The 20,729-nt window shown below is 32.9% G+C and overlaps 1 protein-coding gene across 1 annotated transcript; it reads right to left on the minus strand.

Moving 5' to 3' along the window:
• Positions 1-159: 159 nt before the first annotated feature.
• LOC114337169 (chymotrypsin inhibitor Ani s 6) lies at positions 160-20,218 on the minus strand. Its single transcript, XM_028287565.2, has 2 exons — positions 19,919-20,218; positions 160-502 (listed from the first exon to the last, which is right to left on the minus strand). Exons 1-2 carry the CDS (start codon positions 19,980-19,982, stop codon positions 291-293), a joined length of 276 nt encoding a protein of 91 aa, XP_028143366.1. The 5' UTR covers positions 19,983-20,218; the 3' UTR covers positions 160-290.
• Between the last annotated feature and the right edge of the window lie 511 nt (positions 20,219-20,729).

Raw genomic sequence — 20,729 nt, forward strand, 5'->3', positions numbered from 1 at the left:
AATAAAATAAAACAAATCCTAAGAAAATCATCTTGAAGTATATCCCTTTCATTCTATTTACTTTTTACTTCAATTTTTTGTATTAAATGAGAAAGAAGCATGAACCTAGCTGAACCCTAGAATATTTTTGCGTGTTCTGGACGAAAATATTACCTAATAAACATTTTAGTAATTTTTATTAAAAACTATAACATAAAAAATTTTACAGTCTATCATAATTACAAACATTTTGAGCACATATTTTGATATTTTTGTGTATCATGTCATATTATATCTTAGCCTATAACAAATTACTTATCATCGTCTGGGCACTCTTTTACGCATTGTCCAGTTTCTGTATCCTTGAAATACCCGCCTTTACAGTTACATTGTAGTTTACATATAACGGAACAGTATCCTGGACATTTCTGCGCGACTTTATTGTCACACGTTACTTCTTCTTCTGGACAGCATGGTGCGCATCCAGGGGTCTCCTCAGGTCCACAATGTGTAATTTTGCAGTCTGCAACAAAAATAATTAATATTTTAGTAAACCAGAAAGAATATGAAGAATATGTGTATATATCGTGTATATGCTTTATGGATTACGCAAAAGCATTCGATAATGTAAAGCACCTAAAGATAATTGGAGTAGGTACTCCATAAGATCGGAATCGACTAGAGAGACATTCGAGCAATGGCCAGTCTCTATTGCCATTGGGGTCAAACAGCCAAAGTGAAAGTATGATCTACATTGACCAATAAAATTGAAATAAAGAGAGGGGTACGGCAGGGCTGTATCTTATCTCCTATTCTCTTTAACATCAACCAATCAATAAATATTCTTTATTTCATCTGACTTTTACAAGTATTGAAATGCGTCAAATACAATCTATGATCAGTAAAAACTATAAGTACATAAAAACAGTTAACATAAAAACATATAAAATATACACAAAAACATACAAATTGTTAAAAAGATGCCTGCAAGTATTACTCCAACGAATAGAAAGTGTTTACCAGAAGTAAGTCCTTAACTGTTCTCTTAAATACATAAATATTTGACTCTTTAACATAATTAGGTAATTTAAAACCCTTGCCCATAACGATCAAGTGGCGAACAGGGCTCACCAAATCATTTTTGTAACGAAAATTGTAGCCTCTCATCATTTCTGCAAATAAAATTGCATCTATGTGACTTTACATAAACACTGAAAATATACAGCGAAATTACAGTTAAAATATTTAATTGTTTAAAAACTGGTCTACAGGAATCCAAGCGCCTTCCAAACGTCATAGTACGAATATTTTTTTTTTTTTTTGAAGAACAAGCACTTCATTAATTCTCGAGAAATTTCCCCAACAAACTAAGCAATATTGCAAAATTGACTGTACATGAGCAAAATAGTAAAGTTTTAAGATATCTAGGGAGATAAAATTCTAAGTTGCCATAGAACATAACAGTGCACAGACAATCTTCCCACTACATAATCAACGTGAGAGCTCCAAGACAAATTAGAATCCAGGTAAATACCTAACAACTTAGTGGAGTGGCTATTTACCTCTGACCCATTGTCAAGTTTTACTAATGGACTCATCTGCATAGTAGAAGGTGAAAAGGTTACCATATTGGTCTTTGATCCATTTAAGATTAGGGCATTATTTAAACAGTAATGAGTCATACTTTCTACAAGACAGTTTGCATTTTGTACTATATAAAAAAAAATATTGGAATTTAGTGCAACTGTGGTATCGTCAGCAAATTGAGTGACATAACAGGCTGACTGCTGTTCCACGTTTTCTACTCGAACGCTTATTGCATCAGAAAATTTATCTAATGGAATCCGAACCAAAGATGTTGAGCTATCGTTTATCAGTTGATTTAAATCATTGACGAAAATCAAAAATAAAAGAGGGCCAATGATACTTCCCTGTGGAACATATACTCGGAAGACGTATTCAAGACAGCGCTAGAGGAAAGCACAGAGGGCATAAAGATAAATCGAGAAATAATTAACAACATAAGATATGCTGATGACACTGTGATTCTTGCGAGTAGCATGGAGGAGCTGAGTTGCCTGATGAGTAACATACAAAGAACAGGTGCACAATACGGGCTCAAACTAAACATCACAAAAACGAAGTGAATATTAGTAAGCAAAACACAACAACGAGCAAGACAACTGATTTTAGACAATCAAAGAATTGAATATATGTGAGTTCGTACAGTTACTAACGGCCGGTTTCACAAGTCGAAGTTAACTTGTGGTTAAGAGATAACCAAAAGTTACCCCGAAATATGTGTTTCACAATATCAGGTCAACGGCGAAGTTGTGGTTAACCGACAGAATTTTTAACCAGAGCTTGGAGTGATGGTTAAGCTTTTAACCAGAGGTTATCCTAACCTAATTTCGTTTTATTGACAGGACAGAGTGTATACACGTAAATTATTAATTACAGATATGAATTTATATGATGTACTTAAATGCGTTTAGCATTTCAGCGGCCAATAATTGTTCGATTTTTAAATGATTTGCTTCCTGGGGTAATTATTAATAAGTACATACTATAGTCTCTTGCTTGCTAGGTACATGTTTTTATATTAACAATTTAATTTTAACAATATTGGCGAAAGACCTTAAAACAAATATTATTCTTAAACAAAACTTAAAATGTATAATGTGCATGTAATATACAGTATGTGTACTTTAGTTGGCTACGTATGGGAAGCATTTTTAATATTAATTTTACGAAAAAAATATACTTCAAGAAAGTTTTGCATAGTAATTTTTATGGTCCAAAATCTAAGATGCAACCATCATGTATCAAATTTTATTAATCCCATAGGAGCTATGTTAAAATATATGATTATGCAAATCAACCACAAGTCTGACTGAATACCACACATATACACACATTTATTTTTCCTTAATCTGCAAAATAAACTCCACAACTAAATATAAAATCCTTAAAAAATATATACAACAAATTAATAGTCATAAAAAATATAACAATTTATTGAATATATCCTAATAAAAATCAATGGAAACTCATCTGACTGATCAGCTGATTTGATAATTCTTCCATAAAAATGTTATTTCTGGTGATCATTGTCCATAATTTCCTACCAACATAAGAAAAATAAAACAAAACTTACGGTCAACTAACCATGATTGAATCTGTGGTTGTGAAACAGCAACTGTCAGTTAGACTGTGGGTAAAGGTTAGTTGACCGCTAGGGTTAACCACAGATTGTGAAACCGGCCGTTAGGAACAACAGTTAATTCAACCTGAAATCAAGCGAAGAAGATACGTATAAGAATAGAAAAAGCAAGAGCGTCGTTCACTAGCATGAAGCAAATTTTCGCCTCTAACAGCCTCACCCTATCTCTTATGGTGGTTGGGGTCGTTTACTACGTGGATTGACCTACAATCGTGGATTGACCTACATTGTGAAATAAATGTCACCCAGTTATTTTACTATAAAAAATAATGTTTGTTTAAGACCTTTAAAAATAAAATCGATATGAATTGGTCTTATTTTTGAATGCTAATATAAATCCTGTACACTCTCAAAATTCGACTTCTCAAATGTTATGTATATCCGGTTTGCTTATATGGATTGGAGGCGTGGACAATGACCGCAACATTAATAAAAAAGTAGAGGCCTTGGAAATGTGGGCTTACCGACGGATATTACGTATATCCTGGACCGAACACGAGGAGGTACTATGTCGGATAGGTAAGGAGAGAGAGAGAGATAGGAAAAACTACAAAGAAAAGAAAGTTGGAATACTTGAGTTACGTTATGGGGCACAGTAAAGATAGAGTATAGTCACGGTAACATATACTGTAGAACGCTTTCAAAGTGGCGACATTTGACACCTTCTTGTTTACAATCGAGCAGATGCCGTTTTAGTAAGATAAGCGTTTTAGTTGGAAAGCAGTTCGTTAATAGAGTGTAACGTGTTGTTTTGCATTTAGATTAGAACATTTTGTTCGACATGAAGTTATAAAAATAGGAGGGTCCCTGTAAGGTGAAATGTTAATAAAAAATGGTCAAAATTAATTTGAGTACGAAATATTTCACTTTAACGGCAAATACCTAAGTAAAAAATAAATATTTTTCATTAAATATTTAATTACTAGAACAGCCAACCTTATACGTTAAAGCAGAACTGTACAGACCTACAAATCTGATCATTCTACTATATTTTTTACTTCAACTATACTTTAGCTACTTATCCAAGGAAAAATAAACACCAGAAGGGGTCTAGGAAAGAGGCTGTTTGCTTTTCTCAGCTCGCTTTTATTACTTGCCCCAAATATATTCTTGTACTTGTTCTATTTCACTTCCTCGATTTGCGATAGCAGTATCTTGTTCTGTGTATGTCATGGTCTTTGTTTTGCGTAGGTTCAATCTTATACCTGCTGTTTTTGCCTGGTGTTCTAATTTTTCGAGTATATTTTCCAGTTCTTCTTTACTGTTGGCTATCAGGACGATATCATCGGCGTATCTAAGGTGACTCAAGTATTATGATTTATTTTGATTCCTTTATTTCCCATTGTAATTTCTAATTTCTTGCATACGTCTTCCAATACGTGATTGAATAGCTTCGGTGATATGGTGTCACCCTGTCTTATTCCTCTTTTTATCCCTACAGGGTTTGTATAATCGTGCAGTTTTATTCTGGTGGTAGCATATCTATGGATATTTATAATCTGTAGTAGTTTATCGTAAAGTTTGTAGGTACTTCTAGTACAAACATTTTTAGTTTTTTCGATGTACCGATATAGTACGGTTAGCTAGACCCAAACCCAGACATCCAAAGTGAAAGTTATCCTCCAACACCAAATTGTTTTATTGTTCTATATGGACCACATAATGTTCAGAAAAAAGTCACACCATTTTGAGCGTCGGGTTTGGGGGGGAGAGTGGGGAGAAATCGGTACATTCGTAGTTTTTTATTTTTTTATTTTCGTAGTTTTAAAAATGTTCTACATTAAATTCGAAATAAAAAAGGCCCTATTCATAATCCTTCTAAAATGAACGGTTGCCAAGTTACGGAGGTAGTATAGTATAATTGGTCCAAAAAAAGACCTAACCCAGACATACAAAGTAAAAGTTTTCAAAATCCACAAGGAAAAGAAAAGTTTTCCTGTAGTTGGCTGTATACCATCAATCACAAAATTGGAAAGAAATCCTTTGTAAAAGGAATAAAAAATTTTTTTTTATTAAAAATCCCTTAAAAGGGCTACATCACAACAAAACGTTTTCGATTTTTATAAAAAATCATCATCAGTGTTCGATCTAAAAATAAGTATAACCGATTTAATGAATATAAAGTTAGTATTTAAATTTTGACAAAGGTTAGAGCCAGTTGGTTATACTTACAAAATGGATGCTAGCTGAGCCACAAAAGAAAATATCTGGGTAAAAAACCCTTTACATAAAATATAGATTCCTTAAAAGTGCATACTTCAATAAAAAGGCCTGTGATGGTCACACGGCAAACAGGATAATGCCCTAAGGTAAAGTATACAGGTTTCCCAACACGTGGGATTCAAATTGAGTTGATCACATTTCAATGACTTAATGGCAACTGAATGCAAAATGAGTGATGTTTCTGAAAGGTGTCAAAAGACAGATGGACAACGTGACGTGGAATTTACCCTGTATTACGACAGCCAACTAATTGTTAGTAAAATATATACAGTCATTCGGGGTAACTTTGATCCACAGGGTCTAACTTTGAACCATTTATTTTTTTTGATATAAGTGTACGTTATAAGTAGTATTCTTGCTGTTAAAACCATTTAATTTGGATAAATTGCAATAGAGGTCTCTTTTATTGACATTTCCGTTAAGTTTGAAGGCGTCTGATATGCTACATTGTGTCAAACTTGAATTTGTATACGTTCTGTAAAGTGCTGGGTTGTAAACAGTAATTTAAAGTGATAATTTATACCGATTCTGTCGAAAAAGTAAGTATGCAGGGGATTTTAATTATTTTATTAATGATTTAGGATCACTTTCGTTACATCAAAGCTTCAAGATTCATTAAAATATCTCCGTTTTGCAGCAAAAACTGGCCGGGCTGAGAATTTATATCATTTCAGGCTAACTTTGCACCACACTGAAACTGGTTCAAAGTTACCCTGACGATTTAAAATTGCGGGAAATTTTATTTATTGAATTTAATTTTGTATTTTTGTATTTCAGGGTTTCCCGAAATGCCGAGAAAACAGATACACAGTCTACATGCTGGCGTCCGTCGGTATGGAACTAAAAGCCGATATACAGAGGAACACCTACAAGCAGTACTAGAACAGGTTAAAAGTGGAATGCTGAGTGAAAGACAGGCCTCAAAACAATACGATATCCCGCGTAATACGATTCGAAATAAATTAAAACGAAACCACTCAAAAAATGTCGGAAGGCCTACAGTATTTTCTCAAGAAGAAGAAAAGTCGATAGCCAAGCATGTTATTTCTTTAAGTGATAATGGAATTCCAATATCTTTGTTTGATGTGAGATGCATTGCTCAAAGTTACTTAAATTCTCAAGGGAGAAAAGTATCACAGTTTAAGGAAAATTTTCCAGGCTGGGATTGGAGTCAATTATTTTTGGAGAGAAACCGCACAGAACTTGCTCAACGGTTTCAAACGAATATTTCCAGAAGGAGGGCGCAAGTAAATGAAGATGTAATAAATGAATTTTTTGATAACTTCGAGATAGAAGTTTCTGATATCACACCCAACAATATTTACAATTACGACGAAACAGGGTTCCACGACGTTCCAACAAAAAGAAAACTTTTATTCAGAAGAGGTTGCAGGAATCCAGAGAGAATCGTAAATTCAACGAAGTCTTGTTTTACCACTCTGTTTTGTGCAAATGCAGATGGAGAGTTTCTACCTCCATATGTAATAATGAAAGGTAATCTGAAGTGGTCGGATTGGGTTTTTGGTGCACCTACTGGTACGAAGTTGAACACCTCAAAATCAGGCTGGATTGAAAATTCTATATTTGATGACTGGTTTGAGACACATTTTCTACCGTACGCCAACACAAACGAAGGTAGAAAGATCTTGATAGGCGACAACATGTCAGCACATATTTCAATAAAAACATTAACACTTGCAAGGGAACATAATGTTCTTTTAATATTTTTCCCTCCAAACTCTACCCACTTGCTGCAACCACTGGATGTGGGGTATTTTGCCAGTCTTAAAACATATTGGCGCCAAATTTTAACTCAGTGGAGAGCGACCAAGGGAGGAAGAAAAACAGTAGCTATGCCAAAATCAGTATTTTGCCAACTTCTCAAAGCAACTCTAGACCTCGGAAAGGACACTGCAGCTCAGAATCTCAAAAAGGGGTTTGAGGCTTCAGGAATTTATCCCACTGACAGAAACAAGGCATTACTAAAACTTCCGTTGTATGCTCGACCAATGGGTAAAATTAATGAAGATATTGGAAAAGAATTTAAATTATATGTAGAAAAGATTCGTGAAAATGATTTGCAAAACGTTACGAGGGCAAAAAAATTCTGTCTTCCAATAACTGCTGGCAAAAGTGTTTCAGTCGAAGAAGTGAATCAGTATTATGAAAACAGGGGTTCACTACTAGCAACTAGAAAATCTACAACAAAAGGTGAACCGAACCTACGAGGTGTAATAAAACCACGAGGTGGACTAAAAACACGATGTGGACCAAAACCAAGAGGTGGACCAAAAACACGAGGTGGACCAAAAATACGAGGGGGTCGTAGATCTATTACGACCAACAGAACTGCTGAAGAAGCAGAATACATACCTGCAGAGAACAATGTGCAAGAAAATGAAGACGTTGATGAGGTAAACCAAGAACAGATGCTGGATTATGGAGATCTGCATGGTCAGCAAATTTTGGAAGAAACTAATTTGACTGAGATTATAGTCGAGGACTCAATTGGCTACAATTTCGACATTGACGATATGCCAGTAGATATTGTAGTGACAGAAAAGACAGACCAGGATCAGATCGTCAGTAACGAAGAAGAAAACATAGTAAGTGAAATGAAGGAAAATCAAGTTAAAAAATGCAGTGAAGTAAGCAAGGAATGCAAGACAGAAAACAAAATGAAAAATCAGCAGAAAATGACGTCGCATTCCCCTCAATCATTCCCCTTGGGTGAAATACAAAGCAAGAGAGATCTGGCAGAAGCTAATAATTTTAAAAATCTAGAAATATCTTCTGGATTGTGTTATTTTTGCACTTTCAATGTTTCCATGCATTCATTAGGTATAAAATGCAATAAGTGCATAAGAATATTCCATTTGAGCTGCATTGAAAATAACAATCTTCACAAATCAAATACCAATATGTTTATTTGTGCCACCTGTTTAAAGAAACTTTGATTCGCCTATCGAGTGAAAACTTTAATATTTCTGTTGGTAAATTAACGAGTAATCTTTATGTAGTATTGTTTTGTAGAACTTTAGTTTCCTAATAAATATTTTCAAATTAGTCTTTGAGTATTGTTGGACCAACCCATGTACAGTCATATAGAACAGAATGGCAACCAGGCCTGCTCTAAATATTTTAGTGCCGTGTAACAACTGTGTAATTTTTGTACATCCGAACTAACCTAATTCATTCTTGCAAAGTTGTCCTGATAGCTTAAAACATCAAATATATAAGATTTTTTGTATAATTGTAGATATGGTTCAAAGTTACACCAATAGCGGGTCTAACTTTGAACCATGTCAAAAATTTTTTTTCCTGAATTATACTTGCTACTGTGGCATATTTTTAAGCTTGTAAGACATTATCAAACTATACACAATCATAATATAATATAAAAGAACAATTAAGAAGGTCAGTGTAAAAATAAATTAAAAAAATATTTAAAAAGTGGATCAAAGTTACCCCGAATGACTGTAATGAAAATTAACATAGTAATAACAAACATCAACAAAGTTGTGGCTATAATTACATTTAAGTAAGTACCTTGAATATGTAAGATGAACGTGGAGCATGAAATGATTTTTATAATGTAAATAGAGAAATAGCCCGAATCTATGCAGCCATCTATACATAATTCAAAGGTTGATGAATGCCGTTCCTATTCAAATGGAAGTAAGTCCAACTGTGCTGTTGAAAATTTAATTTACTATGAATTAAAAGGTGTGTTTGGTTTAATTGTACTAATGGCAGAGTAAATTACAGAGTCTGTAGTAAATGGAAGTCTGATATTAAAGTAGTGTTAAAATTAAGATAAGTTGTATGAGTCACAGGAGGAAACTGATATGATATAATGATATGTGAATTAATTGGTTATAGATACCTGAGTGTTAATATTGGAAGTGAAGAAGAATATCAATTGAACTAATAACCTGGCAAAAGTATGAGGTCCTTTTATGTAACATAGGCATCTAGGACTAAACATGTTTGTGAAATAGGGGTTTTTCTATTTTTTATTTTTTATACCAAGTTATCGAGTTGAATTGAAAAGGTTTAAAACTGGATGGATGTATGAAGGTGTATTGGAAAACAAGCAATATGTGTAAAATTAGAAGGTAGTGAATAATTTATGATTTGATATCAGAATTGTTTACTGTAATGAGGTGTGATGAAAAAGGCTGGGCGCCCCAGGAACCAGACCCCACATCCACAGAGAGTGGAAGAATTAGTATAAAAACCTTTTATAAATATTTTTCTGAAGTTTAGTTGGACCCATAACGAAAACCTGATCAAATGGCGATAAGTTATGAAATTGGGTGGAAGAGACCAAATAGTGTTAGAGTTGTGACTGGTCGATTTAATAAAAACTGTGGAAAAAGTTAAAGTAGATTATTTTGGAAGACTCGTATCGTTATGGGTCCAACTAAACTTCAGAAAAATATTTATAAAAGGTTTTTATACTAATTCTTCCACTCTCTTATCCATATGATGTGGGGTCTGGTTCCTGGGGCGCCCAGCCTTTTTCATCACACCTCATTACAGTAAACAATTCTGATATCAAATCATAAATTATTCACTACCTTCTAATTTTACACATATTGCTTGTTTTCCAATACACCTTCATACATCCATCCAGTTTTAAACCTTTTCAATTCAACTCGAAAATTTGGTATAAAAAATAAAAAATAGAAAAATCCCTATTTCACAAACATGTTTAGTCCTAGATGCCTATGTTACATAAAAGGACCTCATACTTTTGCCAGGTTATTAGTTCAATTGATATTCTTCTTCACTTCCAATATTAACACTCAGGTACCTATAACCAATTAATTCACATATCATTATATCATATCAGTTTCCTCCTGTGACTCATACAACTTATCTTAATTTCAACACTACTTTAATATCAGACTTCCATTTACTACAGACTCTCTAATTTACTCTGCCATTAGTACAATTAAACCAAACACACCTTTTAATTCATAGTAAATTAAATTTTCAACAGCACAGTTGGACTTACTTCAATTTGAATAGGAACGGCATTCATCAACCTTTGAATTATGTATAGGTGGCTGCATAGATTCTGGCTATTTCTCTATTTACATTATAAAAATCATTTCATGCTCCACGTTCATCTTACATATTCAAGGTACTTACTTAAATGTAATTATAGCCACAACTTTGTTGATGTTTGTTATTACTATGTTAATTTTCATTATATATTTTACTAACAATTAGTTTGCTGTCGTAATACAGGGTAAATTCCACGTCACGTTGTCCATCTGTCTTTTGACAACTTTCAGAAACATCACTCATTTTGCATTCAATTGCCATTAAGTCATTGAAATGTGATCAACTCAATTTGGATCCCACGTGTTGGGAAACCTGTATACTTTACCTTAGGGCATTATCCTGTTTGCCATGTGACCATCACAGGCCTTTTTATTGAAGTATGCACTTTTAAGGCATCTATATTTTATGTAAAGGGTTTTTTACCCAGATATTTTCTTTTGTGGCTCAGCTAGCATCCAGTTTGTAAGTATAACCAACTTGCTCTAACCTTTGTCAAAATTTAAATACTCATTAAATCGGTTATACTTATTTTTAGATCGAACACTGATGATGATTTTTTATAAAAATCAAAAACGTTTTGTTGTGATGTAGCCCTTTTAAGGGATTTTTAATAAAAAAAAATTTTATACCTTTTACAAAGGATTTCTTTCCAATTTTAAAAGTTTTCCTCCAACACCAAATTGTTCTATATGGTCCACATATTGTTCCGTAAAAAGTTACACTATTTTGAGCGTCCGGTTTGGGGGGGGGGGGAGAAGTCGATAAATTAGTAGTTTTTTTACGTTGTTCGTCAATATTTCTAAAACCATGCTTTAGCGCAAACAATATTCTACACAAAAGTGTTCTACATAAAATTTTAAACAAAAAATCCCTATACATAGTTGTTATAAAATCAACGGTTACAGAGTTACGGAGGGTGAAAAGTGGAGGTTTTCGATACTTTTTATGTTTTTTGGGCAATTTATTACTGATGAAATAAATTTTATTTAACAGGATTGTGTTTTGTACATAAAATTTGCTATTTTGGTGGCCGATGGTATGTTAGGGATAAGCTCTTGAACAAACGTCAACCTCACCACCCAAAATCATCGTTAATTGCCCAAATAATATAAAAACTATCGAAAACCTCCACTTTCACTCTCCGTAACTTTGGAACCGTTGATTTTATATAACAATTATGTCTAGGACCTTTTTTGTTTTAAATTTTATGTAGAACATTTTTATATAGAACATTGTTTACGCTAAAACATAGTTTTAGAAATATTGACGAAAGACGTAAAAAAACTACTAATTTACCGATTTCTGACCTATCTCCCCCCCCCCCCCCCAAACCGGACGTTCAAAATGGTGTAAATTTTTACTGAACAATTTGTGGAAAATTTGGTGTTGGAGGAAAACTTTTACTTTGGATGTCTGGGTTAGGCCTTTTTTTGAACCAATTATACTATACAACCTCCGTAACTTAGGAACCGTTCCTTTTAGAAGGAGCATTCAAAGAGCCTTTTTATTTCAAATTTAATTTAGAACATTTTTGTATAGAAGGTTGTTCATGCTAAACCGCATAGTTTTAGAAATATTGACAAAAAACGTAAAAAACTACGAATTTACCGATTTCTCCCCCCTCCCCTCCCCCAAACTCGACGCCCAAATGGTGTGACTTTTTTCTGAACATTATGTGGACCATTTAGAACAATTTGGTGTTGAAGAATAACTTTCACTTTGGATGTCTGGGTAATGCCATTATTTGCATCAATTGTATTATACTAATAATTTTATTGTATTATTCAGATAAAAAGAAATAAACTTATAGTCATTCCTCATAACCAGGTGTTAAAAGTATACATAATTATAAGATTTTTTTAAGCAAGTGTCTATCGAACAAAATGATGTAAGAATGTTTTAAACGAATCATTTAAAATGTTTGCCAATATAAGGAACTGATGATCAACTTCTACGCATCAGATATCAGATTGCTATTTTTAATATTTAATATTATAAGTATGGCTGTCACGGTCAACTTGGTTAATAGTTTAAAATTTATAAAGAACAAGGATTTTGAAAATGTTTTAAGGTTTTGGGGACAATATTTAACCAATATTTTTATTAAGTTTGTATAAATATGTATACAATGTTATACGTCAGAGATTTGACCTCCAAAAAACATAAATTTTGCTGAAAATGTTAATTTTGGGATCCCAAAAAAAGATGCTAAAATGTTTGTCACTCCTACCTCCGGGCTGCCCCCTATAATCTCCCCTCATGGGAGAGGAGAACGGACAACATTGACTTAACAAGAAGCTATCAGCCGTAGAAAAAAATTTTTCAGACAAGAAATAATGTAACTAATTTTGAACAAAAATGTTTATTAGCACTATTGACAAAAATTAAAATGCGTTTTAAGGTTGAAAAGTTAAGCTTTTGTATGCGATTTTTGGATTTTGTCGCAAATTAATTAATAAAAGTTTATTCTCAATAAATCACGTAGGTGTATAAATTATCTTCAATAAATAATTATTTATTAAAAACAATTTATTTATTAAAGTGTACTTTAACTTTTTCTATGATTATTAATTATACTATGATTAAAAAAAATAGATTTTTGGAAAAAATTATTTTTTTTAAATTGTTTAAACAAATTAGACTGCTTATTAATTAATAAATTTATAAACAATTTGCATATTTGTAATGTACGTAGAAACTACATACAAATTAAAAAAGAAACATCAAAATCCATTGAGTACATCCGGTGATATAGAAATGTTTTTAATATAGAAATTTCACCAACAATGTTTGTGCAAATTTATTGTTTTTAACAAAAAATACAAATCCCGTTCTTTAAAATGGCATCAATAAGGTTCCTTAATTATTACACACAAATTATCTGTGAATTAAAAAAAACACAAGGCTAACTTTGGTCCAAATTGACGTAGGCCAAATTTTTCTATTTGAAAATTCGTGTTAAAATACTAGCTTTTAGAATGTATAAAAATTATTTTCTACGGATAATTGTTGTTGTTCATTTGGGTTTGTATGACTGCGGACACTAAATCCATTCACCAATTTGCCTATTTTTTATTTTATTAGTCATTTTTTCGTATCTTATCCTAAAACTAATACTAATATTAATCCCTAATTAACAATTCTACTAATAAGTATTTTTTTTATAATTTTTTATAATATATTTTTTTGTATTTTTTTTTTTTCTAAATGATCATTCATTTTTATCTACATATTTTTTTATACATTTTTTAATTATACTTTTTTTTCTATTACTTTTTTATATATTTTTTTATATTTTTTCTTTTTCTTTATTATTTTTTTTTTCGGATAATATTTTTAAAGTTATTCTAAATGTTTATAAACCACAAAATTCAAAAATTGGGCATTGTGATTTTTTAATATATCTATCAAATTGGCATACGCAGAATGGCCATCTTCATTATTTTCTTTTTTATGTTATTGCAAAACATAGGTCTCTGGGATAAACAAATAGAATAACTTTTAGAATGGATCGGACTCAAAGAATTTCATTTATTTTGCAGCTTGCGAAGCAACAAATTGACTTTTACTTTCAAAACTCGGCATTTTGAAGGTTTTTTAATGTTATAAAAAAATTGAATTGTGTAATTTTATGTCAACTATTTAGCTTTTAAATGCAAAAAATCGAAGACATATCGTTTTTTACACTAAATTGTTAATGAGTAAAAAGCGGCTCAGAATTCTAGTCAGGAAACAGGTAGGTTTTCTTCCTATTATAGGTCTAAAAAAGTTTTCAGCTACCTGTATATTTCAGCGTCCTGAGAAAATCCTAATTTTCCTGGACTATAATACCTACGTATCACTACAAAAATTGAATTTTCCGAATTATGGTAACCTTGCTATTCTAATCATGATACTATTTTTGTAAATAAATTAAAATTACGTACCCATACCTTCTAATTGACCAATTAACTTTGCATTAAATACAAATAAAGATCATGTACCTTGTACTTTGTTTTGTAAGTTCTGTAACCTTGTTTGCATAAGAAACAAGAACCTAATAATTGTCATAATGAGTTTATCCTACTACTCTAACGCACATTTTTTTGTTTTGTGTGCAATAACACAATGGTACTGCATTAATAAGTGTTCTAACACAAAAAATAAATTCGACAGCCATATAATTATTTGAAGGTGACATGACAATGAAAATAAACAATCTTTGTTGTAGTAATAATGAAATCTGGTAGAATTTTTGTATTTTATTACTTTGGTAGGACAATGGTTAACCTCTTATTCCAATCTTCTTCTTCTTCTTAGCCTTCTATCGTCCACGTTTGGACATAGGCCCCTCCCAACTCCATCCATTGATCTCTATCCTGAGCAACGTACTTCCGATTTGTTCAATTTCAACAATTCTACAAGAAGGGGACTGGCAAAACAGAAAAACTGGATAAAACGGTTCAATGAAGGAATACAATGAAAACTGAGGAAATCCTTAGTATATATAGGGAAAAGAAAGAGGGGAGACCACACAACAGCTGGAAAAGAATTGCAACGAAAGAACATGAAATAATTTGGCCAAGATAGAGTGAACCCAAAAACAGAGCACGAAATAGAAGAGAATGGAAGGAACTAGTCCATAGTTTATCCATAGAATAAACACGAAAGAAGATGGTGCTAACCCGGCCAGTCAAAAATCTACAAAATTGAAGCAACCATATTTGTTTTACTGGTCTTAAAGACTAAACAAAAACATAGAGTTTTTCAAATTTCAAAATCAACTTTCGTTGACTTTGAAAAAGCCTTTGACAGTGTTAAGCACTAGGCTACATAAAGCTCATTACACAATAGCCGAAGAGACTATAGATACACATAATTAATAGACATCTACGGCAATGCTACAACCAGAATAAAACTGCACGAATATACAAACCCTATAGCGATAAAAAGAGGAATAGGACAGGCTGACAACATATCACCGAAGCTATTCAATCAGGTATTAGACGACGTATGCAAGAAATTACAATGGAAAAATAAAGGAATTAAAATAAATGGGCAATACTTGAGTCATCTTAGATACGCCAATGAAATCGTCCTGATAGCCAACAGTAAAGAAAAACTGAAAGATATGCTCGAAGAATTAGAACACCAGGCAAAAACCAGGTTTAAGGATGAATCGATGACAAAAATAATGACAAACACAGAACAAGATACATACTGCTATCACAATTTGAGGAATTGAAATAGAACAAGTACGAGAATATATTGTATAATATTTGGGGCAAGTAATAAAACCTAGTACAGAAAATCAAACTAAAGAAATTAAAAGACGTATAAGATTTGCATGGACGGTATTTGGCAAATTGAGCTTCATCCTGAAGAATAAGAAATATACGAAACGTCTTAAGTCTAAAGTCTTCAACTAGTGTGTGTTACCAGTAATCACGTATGGAACGCAAACATGGACACTAACCAAGAATAATATGGATAAACCTATAAAAACACAGAGAGCAATAAAAAGACAGATGTTGCAAATACACTTGAAGAACAAAAAAAGAAATGTGTGGATTCGAAATATTACAAAGTTGAAGGACGCAAGAGAAAAAGTTGCCGAATCTAAATGGTTTGCGGGGCACATCAAATACAGACACAATAGGTGGAACAAGGAAATACTACACTGGAGACCAAACGAATACAAAATAAGTAGAGGAAGAATGCTTCTCAATTTCATGAATGAACATAACATGTATTCAATGAACTCCTTTTTCAATAAAATACCATGCAGAAAATGGACATGGATAAGCCCCGATAAAAAGACAAAGAATGAAATAGATTATATCTTAACGAAAAATAGAAATCTAGTAAAAGACGTATCGGTATTAAATCAGTTTGACCTAGGAAGCGACCATAGAGTAATAAGAACAAAACTAGTAATAAACAAAAAAAGAAAAAGAATACATGAAAAAAGATAGAAATGGACATCTGAAGAAATAAAAAATACTGAATTTAATAAAAAGATAATGCATGCATTAAATCAAGTTAACATGCAGCAGATCAACTCCAATGATATTGATGATTTGAATAACCTTATAACCGAAACAGTGAACAAAAGCATTCTGCAACTAAAAAACCAAAAACAACAGACAATGAATTAGACAAAGAAATATTACAACAAATAGAAAAAGGAAGGTCTTAAATAAATCTAACAAAAAGGAAACCGAATAATATAGAGAACTTAATAGGCAGATTAGAAAAGGAATCAAAAAACAAAGAAGAAAAGAAGAAGAAAAATTAATAACAACTATTGAAAAAAATAAGAGTATGAAATGCCTCAGACCGACACTAGGACGACGTCAGATAATATCATTAATGGGAAAAGACGAAAATGAAATCACAACTAGAGAAAACATACTGAAACGAATAGAAGAATTTTACACGGAACTCTACAGAAGACATCAACAAGACGATGAAATGAGACCAGCACGAAAATTAATAAAAAATGTTGGATCGGAAATAATGCCAAAAGTAACAATTTCAGAGGTAACTTTAGCATTGGAAAACATGAAGAGAAATAAAGCTGCAGGAGAAGATAGGATTACCACAGATATGATATTAGAAGGAGGTAAGGAACTCATTGCAATTGTAACTAAGCTTATATAGACAGTTGTTTACACCAGGGCAAAGTCCCTAAGAGCTGGAACAACTCTAAAGTAATCTTATTACACAAAAAAGGTGATAATCGAAAGTTGGAAAACTACAGGCCCATCAGCCTACTGTCACACCTGTTTAAAATACTCACCAAAGTGTTAACTAAACAAGGAAATTAGATGAATACCAACCATATCAACAGGCAGGTTTTAGAAAAGGCTATTCAACTTCCGATCACCTGTTAACCACAAAAATATTAATAGAAAAATGTAACGAATACAAGTTTCCAGTTTTTATAGCATTTGTGTTCTACGAAAAAGCTTTAGACACTATAGAACACACGGCCGTAATAAACGCAATGCAAAATTGTGGAATAGACAGCAGATATATTAACTTAATAAAAGAAACTATGAACCAAGCTACAGCTACATACTACCTAAATGAAAATAAATACACCAACCATGTACCATGAAACAGGGGAATCAAAGAGGGAGACACTCTATCACCCAAACTGTTCACCTTAGTTTTGGAGGACGTGTTTAAAAATCTAAATTGGAAATATAATGGTAGGGGAGCCCAAGCGGGGATTTTTGCAGTTACTCGAGCGCGTCAGATTATCACATGGGGAGAAACCTGGTACACTGCAGATGTACCTCTACCATATATTGGGTCCTAACACAGGGGAGTTCGTTAAGGGGGGCCCGAAAGAAAAAATCTATCCTTAAAAAAACTCGAAATTGTCAGATTAAGATAAGGTAAGTTAAGTACATGCAAAAGAGTGTATATTTCAAAAATCTGGCGATTTGAGCCGGGCGTAAGGAAATGGGTGAGCCCCAAAATTTCACAAGAAAAAAGCGAATATTTCGCGAAATTAATGACAGATCGAAAAACTAAAAAATATGTGCTCAATATTTTTTAAAAATCTATCGAATCTACCCAAACACGACTTCCCACGGAGAGGGGTGGGGGGCAAATTTAATATTTTAAATACGAATCCCGCGATATTTCGCGAAATGAACATCAGATCTAAAAACTGTAAAATACACTTATTTAATATTTTTGAAAAATCTATCGGATGGCATCAAACACAACCCCCCACGGGAGTGGGGTGGGGGGTTACTTTAAAATCTTAAATAGGAGCCCCCATTTTTTCTTGCAGATTTGGATTCCTTACGTAAAAATAAGTAACTTTTATTCAAAACATTTTTTCGAATTATGGATAGATGGCGTTATAGTCGGAAAAAACGATTGTTGGAAATGAAAAATTAAATTAAAAAATGGCAAGCGCCCCCTAAAATGGAAAACTTTACTTAACTTTTTTTGGTTTTAGGACCTACTCTTCACAACCCAATAGGTCCCCAAAGCGCTCGAGTGACTGCACATTTAGCATACTTTGCTCCCCTAATAAACATAAATGGCCGCTACCTCAGTAATCTATGATTTACGGATGACGTACTCCTGATAGCTACTGACCTACAAGAACTTCAAAGCATGCTTTCAGAACTACACACAGAATCTTCTAAAATAGGACTGAAAATGAATTTAAACAAAACAAAAGTCATGCACTCCGAAGAAACCGTGACAATAATAAACGACAAAGTTATAGAAAAAGTTGAAGAATATATATACTTAGGACAAAAAATAATACAGTAAAACCTATGTTAACGGCCACCTGTCAAAACCGGAAACCTGAACTAGCCGACCAGTTTCAAAGTTCCCCAAACCGTGGACTACAAAACCTGGTATTAGCGGCCAACTTTTTATATCGGCCAATAGTTCTGTCATTTTTAGTGACCGTTACTGACAGGTTTTACTGTACTAAATAGGGAAATTCAAACGGAAGAAATAAAAAGAAGAAGAAAGTTAGCATGGGCAGCATTCAGCAAACTGAACTATATACTCACAAATCAGTAAATTCAACTACATCTTAGATCTAAAGTTTTTGATGCATGCATTATTCCGATATTAACATATGGGGCACAAACATGGACAATTACAAAAAAGAATATGAACATACTCAGAGTCACTCAACACGCGATGGAAAGAGCAATGCTTGGCATATCACTTAAGGACAGGAAAGCAAACACATGGATAAGACAGAAAACCAAAGTCACCGATGTGGTACAAAAATCATTAAAATTGAAATGGGAATACGCTGGACATGTAGCTAGGAGCGATCTAAACAAATGGCTCCTAACCTGGAGACCATACCAACACAAAAGACCCAGAGGCAGACCTCCTGTGAGACGGACGAATGATCTGAAACGAACTGCCGGGAAAAATTGGCTACAAGTAGCGTACAACAAAAAACAATGGAAAGGAAGACTTGAAGAGGCTTATGTTCAAATGTGGACGTGAATGGCTAGACGAAGAAGAAGAAGAAGAAATAATGACAATTATTGTCTTATAAAAAACATATTTTGGAAAAGACTAGATGGAAGATCTGGAGAAAATGAGAGTGAGGCAATGGGAACTAGTGGCACAGGAACGACAAACATGAAACGAAATAGAAATCACGCAAGGACTTTCGACACGTTAGTATCCTACGTCCTAAAATTGATAACATGGGCTACATAGATACCTAGATAGAAGAACTAAACACTAATAATAAAATATAATTTAATAAATACACTAGACACACCCAAAACAACATTTAATTGTGATTTTATTAATGAGAGATGAGATCATCGTAAAGGTTTAAAAATAAAAGTGGAGAAGTTAGGACGTTTGTATTCTCAAAAACAGAAGGAAACTTTATAGTAGTACTAATATTTAAATGGTACTCACCGATTTGTACCAACAGTTGAGTAAACACAACAATTAAAAGAACGACAACTGGTAACTTGTTCATCGTAAATATCTACTGCAGAGTGCAACAACCAAAATATAAATGAGTTCTTGGTTCTTGAAATGGTAGGATGACGGTTTCCCCGCTTATATGGACTTTATCAGACGAACTTATCACATTCTATAGTCAATTTAAGTGTATATTAATTCCTTTTATAATTATAACGTTGAAAAATTCAAATGATTGTCTAAAATTCCGTCGACTTGTTTGGTTTGGTTTGCGACCTTGGTATTTGTGTCTAATTTTATTTGTATACATTAATATACCTACAGAAGCACCTGAAACTCTCTGTCCGATGTTTACGAGGACAGTCCTATAAATAGTTTAAAAAACATCATTACACGAATAATCTAATCTTCGACATGCATCTCAAAGAATACTTAGAAAGACTGAAAGTAACTTAGAGAAAGTAACGTAGATCAGAGTTTGGAAAATACCAGATCTCGAAAGAGGTCAACCTCAAGAATTTTGAGGAGATCAAAATTGGCTAAATAAAAGTAGAAAGAACATAAGAAGAATCAGAAAACCTATCTCTATGCAAGTAGCAATAATGCGAGGCATAAGTTAGGGATATAGAAAATAATGCTCATTTTCATAGTTGATTTTTTCGTGAACGGATTAACGGATTCCGCTATCTTATTTTATTATTTTATATATTTTTTTAGTATTTCACATGTGTGCAAAGTTTTACTCAAACTTCTTTTTTATACTTGTATCGGGTGGAAGAAAAGAAATGCTTTTCTTATGTTA

The sequence above is a fragment of the Diabrotica virgifera genome, chromosome 8, assembly GCF_917563875.1.
Source record: "Diabrotica virgifera virgifera chromosome 8, PGI_DIABVI_V3a".
NCBI lineage: Eukaryota > Metazoa > Arthropoda > Insecta > Coleoptera > Chrysomelidae > Diabrotica > Diabrotica virgifera.

Coding starts and splice junctions, on each gene's coding strand:
- LOC114337169 (XM_028287565.2), bottom strand. CDS start 19,982: ATGAACAAGTTACCAGTTGTCGTTCTTTTAATTGTTGTGTTTACTCAA. Junction 503..19,918: donor TCAACTGTTGGTACAAATCG/GTGAGTACCATT, acceptor TTTTTGTTGCAG/ACTGCAAAATTACACATTGT.